Source organism: Quercus suber, unplaced genomic scaffold (genome assembly GCF_002906115.3).
Source record: "Quercus suber isolate HL8 unplaced genomic scaffold, Cork oak 2.0 scaffold_1010, whole genome shotgun sequence".
NCBI classification, from domain to species: domain Eukaryota; kingdom Viridiplantae; phylum Streptophyta; class Magnoliopsida; order Fagales; family Fagaceae; genus Quercus; species Quercus suber.
This window is the reverse complement of record NW_027070423.1, coordinates 7,016-23,942: the sequence shown is the minus strand read 5'-3', so window position 1 is coordinate 23,942 and position 16,927 is coordinate 7,016. Positions and strand designations below refer to the sequence as shown.

The window sequence follows — 16,927 nt, the reverse complement described above, 5'->3', positions numbered from 1 at the left end:
AATTATGCATGGACATTTCACTCTTTTTTTTATTATTATTATTATTATTATTTTAAAGGCTCAAGCCAGATCAGAAAACTGGTTTTAAAAATAAAAAATAAATAAATAAATAAAAAAGGAAAGTGATAAAAACAAAAGAAAGAAAAATTAAAAAAGTGAGATAAAAAATTAAAAATAAAAATAAAAATAAAACCCCAAAACAAGGTGAACGTGCATGTTAGTAACAGGGGAAAAAAGGAAAAATGAACTACGGAAGAAAGTGATAAAAACAAGAGAAAGACGAAAAAAAAAATCCTGAAACAACATGAACGTTTACAGAGAAAGAAAAATATATATAAGTTAGCAAAAAAGAATGTACAGGGGCATTTTGGATAGCTCATATTAGTGAGCTTTTCTCCATTGTTTTCTCCCCATTTTGGGGAGAAAATCCAAGAAGAAAACACCTGAACTCACCACATTTTTTTCCACTCCCCTCCCAACCAAACACCCATTAAAACTTCTTTCTCTCCTAAATTTTCCATCCTCTCTGAAATCTCTCCAAACAAACACATATTAAGGGTCATAAACAGTTTCAATCTCTATGGTCAAACAAACACTGGGTCTAAGTTTTTCCTAAAAAATGGTTGTTAACTGTGTAAGGTGAAAGTGAAACAAAAATCCGCCTGATTAACTTGAATCAACCAACATCTATGCATACAAGGGATTTTTCTGGTTTATGTAGCTACTTGTGATTGGCCTATCTTCTCTTTTCTTTCCTTTTTTCCTTTTTTCTTTTTTAATAACATAGGGAATCTTTCTAAAGAATAGCCATTTGGACTCGCCACCTCCAATCAGTAATACCTACAAAAAAACTAACCCCACTCCCCAAAACCAATTGCCAGATTATCCAAGAGCATTCACCCCTAACAAGCTAAGCAACTTGTGATTGCTCTGTCTATCACCCTAACACACCCTTATACCTAATTTGTAAAATCGGTAATGCCTAATCCCCCAAATTTCATTTCTCTTTCACCTCTCTATCATTGCCGTGATGTTGCTCTTCTATTCTATCTTTTGACTCTCATCTCTAGTCTCATCATTGCCACCCAACAGCCATAATCATTATGCATGTCTCTCCTCTCTCACTCCCCAAATTTGGTCTCTTGCACTCTTCTCATTTCTCTTCAAGGCCTGTCATAATTAGCATGCTACCACAACAATGAGATGAAGACAAATCTGAATTGCACACAATCACTCGATCACAATCTATTTTATCCATGGTTATAAAAATCGAACAGGGGGCAAATCACCAATATACATACCCTTGTAGAAATGCTATATTCAGTCATCACCAACCTCAGTCGAAATTTTCTAATAGAAAGGCACTAGTTTTGAGTCAAATCAACATTCAGAACATTGCAATCAGGCAGAAGTGTTTATGTACGTTTCAGCCACATTATAATGCAAGAAGATATAACGATGGTAAATGAGTCTATTTTAGCTACAGACAACTACTGTCATGTTGAATTCATAGAAATCTTAAGTTTTAACTTATCCAAAATCCATTTGCACATTAACCACCACCAACTTCTTACAAGAGGGGGAAAAATGTTTTTGATTACCTGTAATACAAAAAAGGTTTTGTACAACAATATTCCTGAAAGTCGAAGGTTGCGACCATGTCAGACATTAACCAACAGTAAATATTATACCCAAAGAGAGAGAGGGAGGGTGGTGGAGGAGCATCACCTACGCTATAAAGTGCAGCAGCCCATGTGGCACAAGGTCAGAGGAGACAATCCTATCAAGAACTGCAACAGCTGAATCTCCGTACAGGTTCAACTGGCTCCTGACCAGGGACAACAATCTTTGTTCCCGTGAGAAGTGATGAATTTCCTCCAGATTCATGTTCATCATTAGCAATAAGAGCCTTCTTGCTGATGATTCGATAGATTTCTGTGAGGATTGTGAGGAAAGCTGATTCAACATTAGTGGCCTCAAGGGCTGATGTCTCCATAAAGAAGAGGTTCTCCCTTTCGGCAAACTCTTTGGCATCCTCAACAGGTACAGCACGAAGGGACCCCAAGTCAGACTTGTTGCCTACAAGTATGATGACAATATTTTTGTCGGCATGGCCCCGTAACTCCTCTAACCACTTAGCTACATGATCAAATGATTGACGCTTGCTGATGTCATAGACTAGCATCGCCCCCACTGCACCTCTGTAGTATGCACTAGTCACTGCTCTGTATCTGAGATTACCACCAAGAATGTGAGCAGAACACATTAAAAATATATAAAATTATGACTTGCATCCAGGAAAAAAAAAATGATGGATTGGCCATAATTGTAAAGATTCACCATGTGAACCAAGTAGCCATAACAGTAACAAATCATATTTAACCACTAACTCTCTCTCTCTAACTGAAATAATGCCTAGTCCAACCTTTATCTGGGATCACCACCAAGAATGTGAGCATTGCAATTTGCAGCCAGGACAAAAAAAGTTACAAATCAGGCCCAAATATAATAGTGCTGAATCACGATGTGAATAATGAATCAAATGTAATCTCTCTCTCTCTCTCTCTTCCCCCCCGTGTTGAAACAGTCTCTAGTCCAACCTTCTCTTCTTCTTTTTATAAGAGTCTAGTCCTACCATTTTTTATTACCATGGTAAGTCCCGCTCTCTATTTCATCCCATCAAAAACATTACCTAGTATTTTTAGTCTCCACTTATTAAGGAGATCTGTATTGACCTCAGTGATAAATTATTACACTAGCTTACAACTTTTCACTAGGGCCATCACTGATCTTCTCTATCTAATGAATGACCCTACCATCTCACTTAGCAATGTCAGATACTCAGATTCTAGTATCCCTGTTTTCATGACAGTCATCACTTACCTCAACAGGCTTTAGTTTAGAACACAATTGATTCTCTATCACCAGAGTTCTACTCCAGAAACTGTAGCTCTTTTATCCCTATTTGGTATCACAGAGCACTATATCACCTCCAATCTCAACCAATATCTAACAGTATCTTCTGCTTATATTAACTCTCTAATACAAAGGGCAACTGTACACATTCATATATAATTTATTGACAACCCAAAGGACAATCATACTGGAAATGGGTTGCTAATTTATCTGACAACTAATGCAAAAGAATAAGTACTAAACAAGGCCTCTACTGTAATATACTACATAGATTAAACATTTTCTTCATTGCATACTTTCATTACCACCCCTCACTCCCACCCCCACCCCAACAAAAAAAACCTCAAATTACCATTAGCCTTGTTAAATATCATTACTCATCCTAATGAGGGTATCCTAAACATAGTGATACAGAAATCATATTGAGTAGTTTTTCTTAGTTTACCAAGCAGGAAAAAAAAATAGTTCAAGGCAATAAGTATAGCCCATTTGCAGTTAAGGATGACAGAAAGATTGCATAGACTTTTTTATATATGAAAACAACACAAGAAATGGAAAATATACAGAGGCCAAAATATGGCATCCTTGTTTCTCATTGTGTTCATTAAGATCACAAACTTGTGTAAAAAAAATGCACTAACTATAGTGAAAATTAACAACATAAAAAAGCCTATTCTACCTAACTTGCACCAGCAGAGAAAAACTACAAAGTTTGGATAACAACTGAAAGACCCTCAAACACTATGAAATGTTATTATTGCAACAGCTTCAGCTGGATATAGTAATTCCAATTTCTACACTTTTCCTTGTTCAATGCTTACAACAAATTCAATGTCTTGTATGCATGTGCTGATGGACGGCCTCTAATTAAACAGTGTTGGAATAATACATAATCCAACTGATATTTCTAGAAACTAAATGGAACATTATGCACTGAATGGAACCAACATTTTGGTTTTAATATAACTCTGAAGTCTTCACCTACTTGGTTCTCTCTTTAATAAGGGCTCCAAACATACTTGCCTCCCTCTCACCATAACAAGTAACAAATTGCATTTTCAAGCATCCATTACCGTGAAGCTGTGCAGAACTTTAATACCACCTAAAACTTGTATCCATTATCTTTAACCACTAATTTACAGATAGTGTCACACCAATAAGCTGCCAACCCAATTATCAAATTGTTCTCACATCCCTCTTGACAACTCTCAAGTAAACATGAACAAGAGGATCTTCAAGCTCATGAAAACAGAGGAATATACCAGGTCATATATTATGGGAAATACATAACCTATTAGTTCCAAATAATTGGTAGAACATAATTTGCTCAGATACTCAAACTTATTTCTTAATATTATTAGTAAAAATCAAAGTCAATGCCACTTTCATTTATAGTTTCCAAACTCATGCCCATCTACTTCAAACATATAATGAAGGGTGGCCCTCCCCCATAGCCATTAACCTCCCAACCCCCAATGAAAGATCCCAAGTAAAACTTTTATAGATAATCAAACAGCCCAGTTATCCCCTTCACAAAAGATAATGTTCTACTAACTTTGCAGACATCACCAACATACAAAGCTCATATCACCACATAATCTTGTATCATCTTCCTAGACCACCCAACTTAGCTCATATCTTCACACCAAAATTCACAACCCAATAGTCCTTACATTCCTCTTTCAACAATTATCCACCTAAAACAGAAAATGCACATATTCAAGCTCATATATTTATGTTTTACAAACCCATGAAAACACCGCGTTCGTGAATAGCATTCAAAGAGATCTACGGCCCGTCTGCTAAGAGATTTCTAGTAATGTTGTTTAAGTTTTGTGGAAATACATGTGGGTAAAAAAGTGTATAGAAATACATGTTGTGGTGTTTAAACAACAGTTTTCGTTATTTAAACACCGTTACCAAACGGGGCCCTAATCTCCCTTTGTTCAGCAATAGCTCGATGGTAGAGCAGTTGGCTATTAACTGACTAGTAGTGAGTCCTACCTACTGGGGAGATTTGATTCATTCCAAACTCTTTAATTCAGAATGAAATAATTTGATTCGACTGATAAGAGTAGTTAACACATTCCCTGTGTCTATTTTTCCATTTAGTCATATCACATTCTATTTTTCTATTTAACACACTTCTCCAGCTCCTAAAACCACACTTATCCACTTCAAACAAACCAACTAATAAAAAGCATACCAAAAGATCAAAACATCTTTCAAAATCCCATTTTCCTCCTTCAAATTTATGAAGTCATAATTTGGTCCTCAAATTTGTTACAAGTTATCAATTACATCTCAGTTCTTCTACGAACACACACTCTTGCACAAACTTTGACACAACTAACACATTTTTCACCATGAGATTGGATTATATCACTTACACATGTGTCCCCCCCACTCTTGCACACACTTTGACACAACTAACACATTTTTCACTGTAAGATTGGATTATATCACTTACACATGAGTCCACCCCACTAGTACCTTGTCAAGTATGTGGTCCTAGATTTTTTTTTTTTTTTTTTTGATTAAATCCTTTCCAAATCTCTGCATACATGATAGACAAAGTGCTGAATCTGCTGATGTGGCATCTTAAAAAGCTGACACGGCCTAAAATAAATCACTAAAGTTACGAACGAAAATAAAATTTCACAATCTTTTTCACACGACCCACCACTGATATCACATTTATCATCACCAATCATAACATATAATCTCACCAATTCTCACGTGCCTAGACTTATTGAAAATAAATTAACAGGGCAAAAAAAAAGAAGAAATTTTTTGGTATCTTCCGAATATTTCAAATACCAAGATTTTAAAATTTATGGAAGTAATCATTACATTTATTTATATCCCCACAAATCCAACAATATCCAAAGCTAAAAACCCAACTTGTAAAGCCTCTAATCGTCAGCTCAACTCATAAAGTTTCTTATAATTGAACAAGTAACATACCAATCCAAATTTTTTTTTTTTTTTTTTTTTGCTTTTTGACATAAAAGTAGGAGATTCGAAAATGCGAGTATGCAAAACTGCAAATTGTAAAGTGAAAAGTAGAAGATGGTGGTACCTTTCTTGACCAGCAGTGTCCCAAATCTGAGCCTTGACGGTCTTGTGATCGATGAGGAGCGTCCTGGTTTGGAACTCGACTCCGATGGTGGCTTTGGAGTCTAAACTGAACTCGTTCCTCGCGAACCGAGCTAGCAGCTGTGATTTCCCAACCGCCGAGTCTCCGATCAACACCACCTTGAACACGTAGTCGATCTTCTGCTGCAAATTCGTCATATCTCTATCACACACACACTCTCTCAAAAATCTCAAAATCTAAAAAATCCGATCAAATTCAAGGAGAGAGAAACGATCGCCGATCGATCAAGATCGGAGCTGATATTAGCTTCAAAGAGCAAAAGTCTTCGTTGTATACAGAATTTTAGCTCTGGATTATTGGTTGGTGAAATTTACAGTGTATAGAGAGGAAAAGAGAGAGATAGAGAGAGACAGAGACAGAGAGTTAGGGTTTGGAGGAAAAGGGAAGGAAAGAAGAAGAGAAATGGGATTTTCGAAATGGTGGAATGGAAAGAAAAGGAAAGAAGCGTGGAAGAAAGAGAAAAAGAGAAGAGAGAGACTTAACGGTTTCTGAAACGGTCTTCTTACACTGCGTTTTATTTTTTATTTTTTTAAATTATTTAAGGAAAGAAAAAAAAAATTATCTCTACACTTTGGTAATTAATTAGGGTATTGCTTCTGTTCAGTGTCCTGTGACACTGGACACGTTGCGATCATAACATGTATCTATCTTATGACATTGGATTCACTGCAAACATAACACGTGTTTGTTTTGAACACATATTATGATTGCAACGAATTCAGTGCATTAGAAGCACTAGACATAAGTCAAGCCTAGTAATTTATAAATAATAAAATTTCTCTTCAAATTCTTCAAACTTTTCATATATCTCTTTTTTCAATGTGAATTTTGAAAATCTAACTATTGAATTTCATGTTCCTTATGTTCTTAACTTGTATATCAAATTTCGTTTAAATCAGATGTTATTTACTATTCGATTTATGAACTTATTTTTTATACACAATTTTAGATAACAAAAACTTAAAATTTTAATATTTGTTTGATGATATAGCAATTTATTTTTGATGTTCTTAAAATTTTGCAAACATGAAGAATATAATAAGACCATTCAATCCAACAATTAAATTTTCAAAATTCAAACTCAATATAAATTATATTCATTTATAGAGATATATAGTTTATTCTTTTCTTTTCTTTCCTTTCCTTTCCTTTTTTTTTCTTTTTTTTTTTTTTTTTTTGGGCAATTGGATTGTTACCATAATTGAGGAAATGGTGATTTTGAATAGTAGTTCTTCAAATGAAGAAAATCAAGTAATGTTATTAAGTTATAACTTCTAGTATATTCAATATATGCACTATCTCTCTCACATGATGGACGTTAAACATTCTAATACATATGATATTTTCCTCATGTCCTTAAAAGTGTTAATTTCCTTCTATCTTTTATCCTTTGTTTAAATTATCTTAATTCAGATCAACCTTTTAGGGAATTGTATTAGTAATTTATTTGTCATGTTATGTATGTAATTTCTTTAGTAGTAGAAGGATGGGATGATTAAATTGATGATTCCTTTTTGAAAAAAAAAATTTTGTGGACTAAATTATAAGTTTTAGATTTGAGAAATGAAAATTTGAATTTAGGCCAAATTTCAAGAATTTCTTTTTTGTCCTCTGCTATGAAAATTGCTTTTAGATTGATTTCATTCAATTATTTTTTGTGTGATCTAAAAGAAGTGCTTTTACTATGATCATTATTTTTCTAAGTAAAAATTATGGGGAAAATGAATTAGTTTTTTTTTTTTTTTTTGAGAAAATGTTTGCCAACCTCCCTTGAAGTACAAGGAAACAACAATATTCCAAAGTATACCAAATACAATAGAATTTATATTTTGCTCTTGAATTACTTGGTTAAATGAGAAACCCCATCCATAAGTCAAGGACAAATAAATTAGGAGTGCTATCTTAAACAATGGCAAGTTTTTCTTCTTCTTCTTCTTTCAAAATTTAAAAAATGGCAAGTTAGTCCAAAAACTAATTAAGGAACCCAAGATAAAAATAGAGATTTCATTGTATCTAATATACTTAATTATCACAAAGTAGATAAAAGAAAAAGGAAAGAAAAAGTTAGTGTTGAAAAATTTACTAGTGAGCCAGAAGGAAAGTTCTAAAAGGACTACTAATTTTATTACAGAAATTTTACAAACTAATTTGACAATAATATAATAAATTTCTTAATTACTTTTTTGTATTTAAAAACTGATACATTGTGATTTATGTAATAAAAAATTTTGACAACTTTTTCATTTTTTTTCATAAAAAATTTCTTAAAATAAATTATTAATGTATGCCCTAAAGGCATGATTTAACCATACCCAAATAACAGTTTGTTACTGTTTACAATTATTTGATATCACTCTAGACGAAAATGACAATAACGGTGTTATAATAAGGATCATTGTGCTTGCGGTGATTAGGACATCAAAGCTGGCAGTACAGAAGTGATGGTGATTATGGAAATAAAGGGATGAACATAAGTTTTTTTTTTTTTTTTTTTTTTTAAGACATTATGTAATCAATGCGTTAATGTAATCATGGCCATGTGCAACCGTGTTCATGTGAATTTTTTCTGTCTCAACAATATTTCTTGACTTTCTCAAGAATTGTGTGAAAATAAAGGAAAATGCAATCATAGAGATTTGAATTCTCTCTATGCTATAATGTTTCATTCATGTTGTCTTGCTTGTGTTCTTATTAATAAAAAGAAATGGCAATCATAGAGATTTGAATTTTCTCTTTATATGCAATAATGTTTAATTCCATGCTCTCTTTGGTTTTGTTCTTAACAATATCCGACTCTTTTGTTGATTGATATAAAAAAAGATGTTTTACTAAATAAGAATGTGAACAAACAAAATAAATAAATAGAATGTCATTATTAGTGGTTCCTAAGACCTCATGATATCTATGAGATTCTAGGTTCGAAAACTCTTTTCAATATCTTGAAGCCATCTCAATGGGATTTCTCATTATAATAACCTGGTATGTGTAGGACGAAAGGACTACATAAGGGTTCGTTTGTTTAAAAAAAAAAATACAAGTTTTGAAAACACATTTGGAAAGCCATTTCATACTTTAATTAGTGTTATTATCGTTATTATTTGCTTTCTTTAATATAATGATGGTTGAATGATTCATGCACAACCAAATAAGTATTATTTATTCTCACGTTTCTAAAGATTGTGTCATGATAGAACCTACACTATGCAACGTGACCTCCTTAAGCATTGTTTCCAATGGGGTATAAGCAAGGAAAGCTGTATTAATGAATTGATTTGGAAATTATAATTTATAATCTAAACCACCAAAAAATAAATAAATAAATCTGGCATGCACCATGATTCATGAGCAATCAATAAACTTTGATATTAATTAGAGAAGCAGCCCTTAGGACTTTTGAGAGAAATTTTATGTAAAGGGCAACATAAATATTTCTTTTTTCCAATTTATATAAATCCAATACAAAATTTCACTTTCAATAAAATCAGCCAAGCATAATAATCAATATAAACAAGAAATTTTCAAAAACAATCAACATACACAATACCAAAATTTACATGAAAACCCTTCAATGTGAAGTTACCATTGGTCCTCCATAGTTTAAACTAGAGGCATAGAAACATTAAATATAAAAATAATTGATGCACAAATAACAATTAATTCATCGAGAAATGTTATGTCCATGATTCTTTCGTAACAAATCTTGAATGGTAAATTATTATTGGTTGTTACTAGTGAGAAAAAAGTAATTTTAATAGTAAATTTGAATTAAAACCAATAACAATTTACCACCTATAATTTGTTGTGTTAATATTATGAATATAGAATTTCTATAATTCATCAGCTAATAGTTGGATTTCAATAAAAATCAACAAATAACAAGTTTGCATCTTAGTTGTAAACTACCAATATAAAATGCTAAATCTTTATAGAAAAAGATGACATAAATCTTGAATAAAATGAGCCAGGCCTGGCATCTCCACATAGTATGACGGCCCAAAGAGCCCTCTCAAACGAAAATGGCTAATTTCTTGAATACTCTTCCACTGTTGAATCGAATTCAGACGAACAAAATTGGGGTAATAAAATGCATGTCAAGCTCACGTTGTTGCAATGTTAGTACATGGTTCAACCATTACATGTTATGCTATATTTGAACCTTAGAGAACTCACATGTGCCATTTATAATCAAAAAAGTTTTAAATTTACACAATTTTGCCTAAAAATGACCTACATCAATTCATATATAATTGTCTAAATTTACAAGTTTGCTTCAGTAGTTGTGTAAATTTATAATGATACTATTCATTTTGCATTTAGTTTTTATTTTTTATGTATTCCAATGATGAAGAAAGAGAATGGATGGTAATTATTTTTTTTAGAAAGAAAAAGAAACAATTTAAAAAAAAAAATCAAGAAAATTTTATATTTTAATGAAATGTAGTGTAAAATAGATAAATGATTTAGAGTGTTTTGAAAATTGAGTTTGTAAAATAAAAAAGAAGTAAGTTCTTATACTAAAAATAGAAAAATTTTTACACGAACTGATGCAAATACCCTTAGATTTAAAAAAGAGTAAAGACACTATAAATAGTGGCGGCTATTCTTTTCTAGAAAGGGTAAGAGAATCTGTCGTGACTACCTAAGCATAACCAAAATAACATCTTTATATATTGACTACCTGTTAGATTGTCATGAGAATTGCTAGCAACAAGTTGTATTCTGCATGATTAAATTAAATTTGAAAAGTTAACTACGATATAGATGACAGTTAATTTACAAAATAAGTAATCTAAAGCACAATCCTCTTGACTGTACTGCTGCTAGGCCTATCTATCAACTAAACAACAATAACTACAACAACAAAGCATTAATCCCATGAACACTCGAGTATCTCACTAACAATTTTGCTTCATGATCAGATCCATTCAAAAGTGTTGCATTGAATCTGTCAGGTTAGTTTCCATGTGAGAGACCTTCTAGGTGTCGTATCTTCACACTCAGACATGGGGATGGTTTTATGAAGGATTTCGAGCTGAAAAACCTCTGAAAATTCCTTGATCAAAGATGAGTGAGTGATATCAATCAATTGACAATCATTGGAATGAAGCACACCTGCTTTCCCACATCCAGTGGATGGCTGAAATTCTCCTAGCAACCCCTTAATGCTTCCAACCTGACGGTTTCGTATTCCACATGGGACTATTGAGTGAAATGGGGTTAGATCTGTGTTGACATTAAGTGCTAACCCGTGATATGTTATCCACTGAGATACTCGTATCCCAACGGCTGCCACTTTCTTATCTCCTGTAGTGAAATTGAAATGTAAGATCAGTCACGAGAATGATAATCACTTAGGCATTCTGCATGTTATTCACCCCAAAAAAACTATATTAGGATAAAGAAGGGAGGGTAACTTTTGAACAGCATGCTAAATTACATGACTGTACAGTATAAATCAATTAACACAAAGTGAGAGGAATAAGGCTGTAGAGTCTGCCTCTTTTACAAAAAGCAAAAACTATTAATATCTATAGAATAGCAAATCAAAGTCCGGGTTCCCAATCCAGCAAAAATATAGAATTTGTGAAAAAATATATGAAAATATGGTGAGGCTCCTGGAGTCATTTTCTCAGATTATATCCTTATATGCAGTGACACCAGAGTCTTGATACTAATAAGGATCTACACAACTAACAATCAAGCAGAAATGATGTTGAGCTATATTGTATGCTATTTTGGTTGATAACACCATCTCAGAGTCCATTTTTAGTTCACGAAAGATAAAAGGGAATATAATATAAAAATTCAACCATAAGCTTTCAAAGGAATCCAATTAACCACTCATAAGTTGGTACAAGAAAAAATGACCACATGAAACTGAGAAACTATATTTGTCACACATTTGCTCATTACTTGCAGTTAACATTCAGATAAAATTGAGTTGAAACATATGTTGTAAATTTCCAGATTTATATTTCCCTTTCATGGCATCCAAATAGAGCAGAACAGAAAAAGTAACCATTTTCTTTATGAACGAAAAAGTAACCATTTAAAAACTACAAGTAATCATATTACTTATAACAGAGACTAAAAAGCTAAATAATTCAAAATTGTATTCGCAAACATGAACAGGGAAAGAGACTTTCGACAGGATTTGTTCAATACAGTATGTTACCCATAAAAGTTTTTAAATTAAAGCTAATGTAAGTGCAGAAAACATGAGAACATGTAATATGCACACCGGTACAACATAATGGACTGATTAGGAAACATACCAACCCAAACACCAGTAAAGCCCTCAAGTCGAGATGCCTTGATAGAGAATGTCGAGGAAAGAACACGGATGACCACCTCTTCAAGTGCCCTGAGGTACCAATGAAGATCCATCTTGTGATTTCTGAGATTGATAATAGGGTACATAACTAGCTACAGTCCAACACACATGCATTAAAAGTTAGGTAGCAAGTATAAAAATAAAAGCAGAACTCCCCTATAATCCACTGAATTTTATTGCTTAGTGAGAAAAAGTTTGTAAGTTTATTAACCATAAAAATAAAATTCAAACAACAGCAACAAAGCCTTAGGCCCAAAATTTGATGGTTAATAACTATAAACCTTCAAAAGGGTAATCAGATTCGGTCATATGTATTCTTTTAAAACATCACTAGTAGGAGATGCAGGACAAACCAAAGATTTTAACCTTATAAGAGTGGAAAACCGAAGATTTCAGTTACCGTGCATTGTCCTTAACTTTGTTTTTAACCTTATTAGAGGGAAAAACCAAAGATTTCAGTTATGGTACATTGTCCTTAACTTTGTTCTTTTATATGAATACATTGTACCTAATATCTTTGTATTTTTTTTATAGAGAATTTTAACTTCCGCTCCTGATGATAGCTCTTTATTATCAGACCAAAATACTAATCAATTTTCAGTATAGACGGAAATTGAACCGTAAATCTCTTATACAACCATCAGAGACTTTACCGGTTGAGCTAAGTGGAACCACTAATATCTTTGCAATTCAGTAGGCTGTTTTTACAATTCATGTGTTATCCAAATTGTAAAAATGAAAGTCATACACACCAACAGATTATAAATTTTAGTTTATGTAATTAGCAATGTGGGACAAGTACCTGGCCAGGACCATGATAAGTAACCTCCCCGCCGCGTTCGGTTCTGTAAACATCGTAAGGAGCATCCTTGATGTCGAAATTAAGGTATTCTTCTGAACTAGCTGTGCCCAATGTATACACAGGGTGATGCTGTAGAATGATTAGCGTGTCCTGGCAATCTTGGTTTTTCTCAACCAAGGCCTTCTTCTCCTTAACAATTTGTTTCTGCCAATCCCACGCCTTGTCGTAAGGAACCAGTTCCTTGTACAAATCGAAACACTCGCACCTGCACAATGTCTGTCATTTTTTTTGTACTAACGGTGTTTGTGAAAATGCCAGACAGAGAAAACTCACATTCTTGATTGGTCATTGGATTTGGAATCTGAGACTTGGTTCGATTTTGACGAGGTTGTTGTATGAGAGTGAAGCCGGTACGATTTTTTTGTGTGATTGTGAGATGGGCTTGTCGGAACAGTGATTAAAAAGTGAGTCGTTGCAGCGAGAATCATATCTTGTTGGTTTTTTGTTTCTATGATTTGTGATAAGCAGAGTCTATTAATCTGTAATCTTCAAAAGAAGCTGAGAAACGAAATGGCGGAGAAACCAAAGTACGTAGCTACGAAAATCCATTTCTTTTGAGGAGAATTTGAAGCAAAAACAAAACAAGAGGCCGAACCCAAAAGGGAAAAGCGTAATTGGGATCAATTTGTAGAGGATAGTGAGGTGTGATCGAATCCTCACCTGGAACGGTGAATGTGAAAATAACGGAGAATTGTTCTTACTTCTACAAAGCACAAAGTCGAGTTCCCTGAACCAAAAAAAATAAAAGAAGAAGAAGAAAAAGGAATGTCATTATAATATATGACTCGAGTTCCCTTAATAATATATAATATATGACTCTTCCTGATTGATAAATAAATAAATAATGTTTTATTAAATAAGAATGTGAAAAAAAATAAATAAATAGAATGTCATTATTAATAATTCTTAAAATTTCATGATATTCAAGAGATTTTAGGATTGAAAACTCTAGTCAATATCTTAAGGTCAATCCAACAAAATTTTTCATAATTTGCTGCGTGTGAAATGAGAGGACTGACATGCATCATGATTCATGAGCAATCAATAAACTTTGATATTAATTAGAGAAGCAACCCTTAGGACTTTGAGAGAAACTTGATGTAAAGGGCAACATAAATATTTCTTTTTTCCTATTTATATAAATCCAATACAAAATTTCACTTTCAATACGAGCCTCATCACACGCGCTTCGCACGTGAGATGAGTCTTTTTTTTTTTTTTTTGTTAGTGGTCCTATCTTGTAGGGGGAAAAAATTGTGTTTATATATATATATATATATAATTTTTATTTTGAAAATTTAATTTATAAGTGAATAAATCAATTTGAAAATTAATAGGAGAGTAGTCTTATTTTTTAGGTAATATTTTAGTAGAAGTTAGAGTTGCATTTTTACCGGATTGTCTTTTAGTTTTGTCTCTACTAAAACATAAAGGTTTAGGGACATTTTTGAACTAAAAAATGAGGAATCCACACAGATAAACCTCTTAAATAATAATATAGATAGACAAAAAAATTTCAAAAACAGTCAACATACACAATACCAAAATTTACATGAAAACCCTTCAATGTGAAAGAAAAATCACTGGACTAATATCTTCCACTACTAATTCAAAATCAATGGAGTTACCATTGGTCCTCTATAGTTTAAACTAGAGGCATAGAAACATTAAATATAAAAATCATTGGCACACAAATAACAATTAATTCATTGAGAAATGTTATGTCCATGATACTTTCATAACAAATCTTAAGTGGTAAATTGTTATTGATTGTTACTAGTGAGAAAAAAGTACTTTCAGTAGTAAATTCGAATTAGAATTAATAACAACTTACCACCTATAATTTTTTGTGCTAATATTATGAATATAGAATTTATATAATTCAATAAAAATGCTTCTGGCAAATTATACATATTAAAAAAAAATATATATGCCATTAACGCTTTGAATAAAATGCTAAATCTTTATCAAAAAGAGTTGGGCTTGGCATCTCCACATGGAATGACGGCCCAAAGAGCCCTCTCAAACGAAAATGGCTAATTTCTTGAATACTCTTCCGCTATTGAACCGAATTCAGATGAACAAAATTGGGGTATGATAAAATGTATGTCAAGCTCACGTTGTTGCAATGTTAGTACATGGTTCAACCATTACATGTTGTGCTATATTTGAACCCTTAGAGAACTCACATGTGCGTTTATAATAGAAAAATATTTAAAATTTACACAATTTTGCCTAAAAATGACCTACATCAATTCATGTATAATTGTCAAAAATTACAAATTTGGTATAGTAATTGTGTAAATTTATAATAACACTATTCATTTTGCATTTAGTTTTTATTCATTGCGTATCCCAATGATGAATGAACAGAGTGGATGATGGTTGTTGTCTTTGAAAAAAGAGACAATTCAAAAAAATTTGATATATTTATAAAATGTTATATAAAATAGATAATATTTGAAAAGTGAATATATAAATAAAAAAAAGTATATTCTTATATTAAAATAAATAGAAATTTTTGCATAAACTAAAATGAATGCTCTTAGATTAGAAAGAGAGTAAAGACGCCATAAGTAGTGACGGCTATTCTTTTCTAAAAAGGGTAAGAGAATATGTTAAGACTACCTTATTTGAACATAACCAAAATAGCATATTTATATATTAAGGAACCAATGTCAACAGGAATAACGATGGCTGTGGTAATTATCATCCTAAGAATTAAAAAGGACGAGGGTTGTAACTACCTTATCTAAATATAATCATACGTTTGTTTCATTATGGTTATTCTTTATTATTAGTTTAAGATTCCAACTGGTTTTTTATTTAGGTGAAATTCAAATCAAATCCCTTATTTGATAATAAGAGACATTTTCAATTGAACTAACTAGAATTCACAATCATAACAACTTCTATATACTGAAGAATCAATGTCTAAGAGGCCTAATTCAAGATGGGAGGAGTATCCACTGCTATTTTGAAAGATAATTGTCTTTCTAACGTTTCTTAGGACATAGTAATTTCTTCCAAACAACACTAATTGAGCACTTGTTGAATATATCTACCGTACCATTCAACATAGAGAATTAGAGGAACACACCAAAATGGCAAATTCCGCACGGTAGGTGAAACAAGCACCTACCAAATTGGTCGATTCCACTTAAGATTGAATGGAATCAGAAATTATGTTATTTTATTTTTGGCATAGGAATAAAAGAATATACCATGTAATTTTTTATTAAGCTCCATTAAAAGTATAGTTACTTTACAGATATTGCTCCAATAACTCAAAATATATAGTAAAGAACTAGACCCAGAGAGTAAAATAAACTCAAATCACCATCCAAACAATTGTCAAGCCGATGGCTTTCCTCAGTCGCCACCACCACTTATTCCATCACCATTACCATGACTTCATAGTACACATTTCTATGTATCATTGGAATTCTGATTTGATTATAAGTTAGGAGTAAACAATTATTGACAGCTACACTAAGAGCCAATTGAATGAGTGTTTTAGCAATGATGTCAGGATATGCCCTGTCCTAGCTAAAACTCCATGATCGTAATGGTACCCTTCCATGGTCACATTTACACCAACCCCCCGGTCACATTTATATTATTTAATAGACGTGTCCGTGTCTGTGCTTCTTAG

At 32.5% G+C, this 16,927-nt stretch overlaps 2 protein-coding genes across 3 annotated transcripts; both read right to left on the bottom strand.

The window, feature by feature from the left end:
* Positions 1 to 1,506: 1,506 nt before the first annotated feature.
* LOC112015262 (ras-related protein RGP1) lies at positions 1,507 to 6,568 on the bottom strand. Of its 2 annotated transcripts, XR_010627163.1 has the most exons (3): positions 5,999 to 6,568; positions 1,729 to 2,231; positions 1,507 to 1,636 (listed from the first exon to the last, which is right to left on the bottom strand). XR_010627163.1 is itself a non-coding variant. In XM_024047651.2 (2 exons), exons 1-2 carry the CDS (start codon positions 6,211 to 6,213, stop codon positions 1,784 to 1,786), a joined length of 663 nt encoding a protein of 220 aa, XP_023903419.1. In that variant the 5' UTR covers positions 6,214 to 6,568; the 3' UTR covers positions 1,507 to 1,783. The 2 variants fall into 2 exon arrangements, 1 of the variants encoding a protein (XP_023903419.1); XM_024047651.2 differs by having other exon boundaries at positions 1,507 to 2,231.
* Positions 6,569 to 10,774: 4,206 nt separating this feature from the next.
* Positions 10,775 to 14,048, bottom strand: LOC112015260 (octanoyltransferase LIP2p, chloroplastic). The gene is made up of 4 exons (XM_065768861.1): positions 13,546 to 14,048; positions 13,213 to 13,477; positions 12,352 to 12,502; positions 10,775 to 11,380 (listed from the first exon to the last, which is right to left on the bottom strand). The coding sequence occupies exons 1-4, from the start codon at positions 13,698 to 13,700 to the stop codon at positions 11,025 to 11,027; spliced, it is 927 nt and encodes a 308-aa protein (XP_065624933.1). The 5' UTR covers positions 13,701 to 14,048; the 3' UTR covers positions 10,775 to 11,024.
* Positions 14,049 to 16,927: the final 2,879 nt, after the last annotated feature.

Excerpts from the sequence above, each read along its gene's own strand:
- LOC112015262 (XM_024047651.2), bottom strand. The coding sequence starts at position 6,213 with ATGACGAATTTGCAGCAGAAGATCGACTACGTGTTCAAGGTGGTGTTG. Across the intron at positions 2,232-5,998 it reads GACACTGCTGGTCAAGAAAG|ATACAGAGCAGTGACTAGTG; the intron begins GTACCACCATCT and ends TGGTAATCTCAG.
- LOC112015260 (XM_065768861.1), bottom strand. The coding sequence starts at position 13,700 with ATGATTCTCGCTGCAACGACTCACTTTTTAATCACTGTTCCGACAAGC. Across the intron at positions 12,503-13,212 it reads CTTATCATGGTCCTGGCCAG|CTAGTTATGTACCCTATTAT; the intron begins GTACTTGTCCCA and ends GTTGGACTGTAG. Across the intron at positions 11,381-12,351 it reads CTTTACTGGTGTTTGGGTTG|GAGATAAGAAAGTGGCAGCC; the intron begins GTATGTTTCCTA and ends ATTTCACTACAG.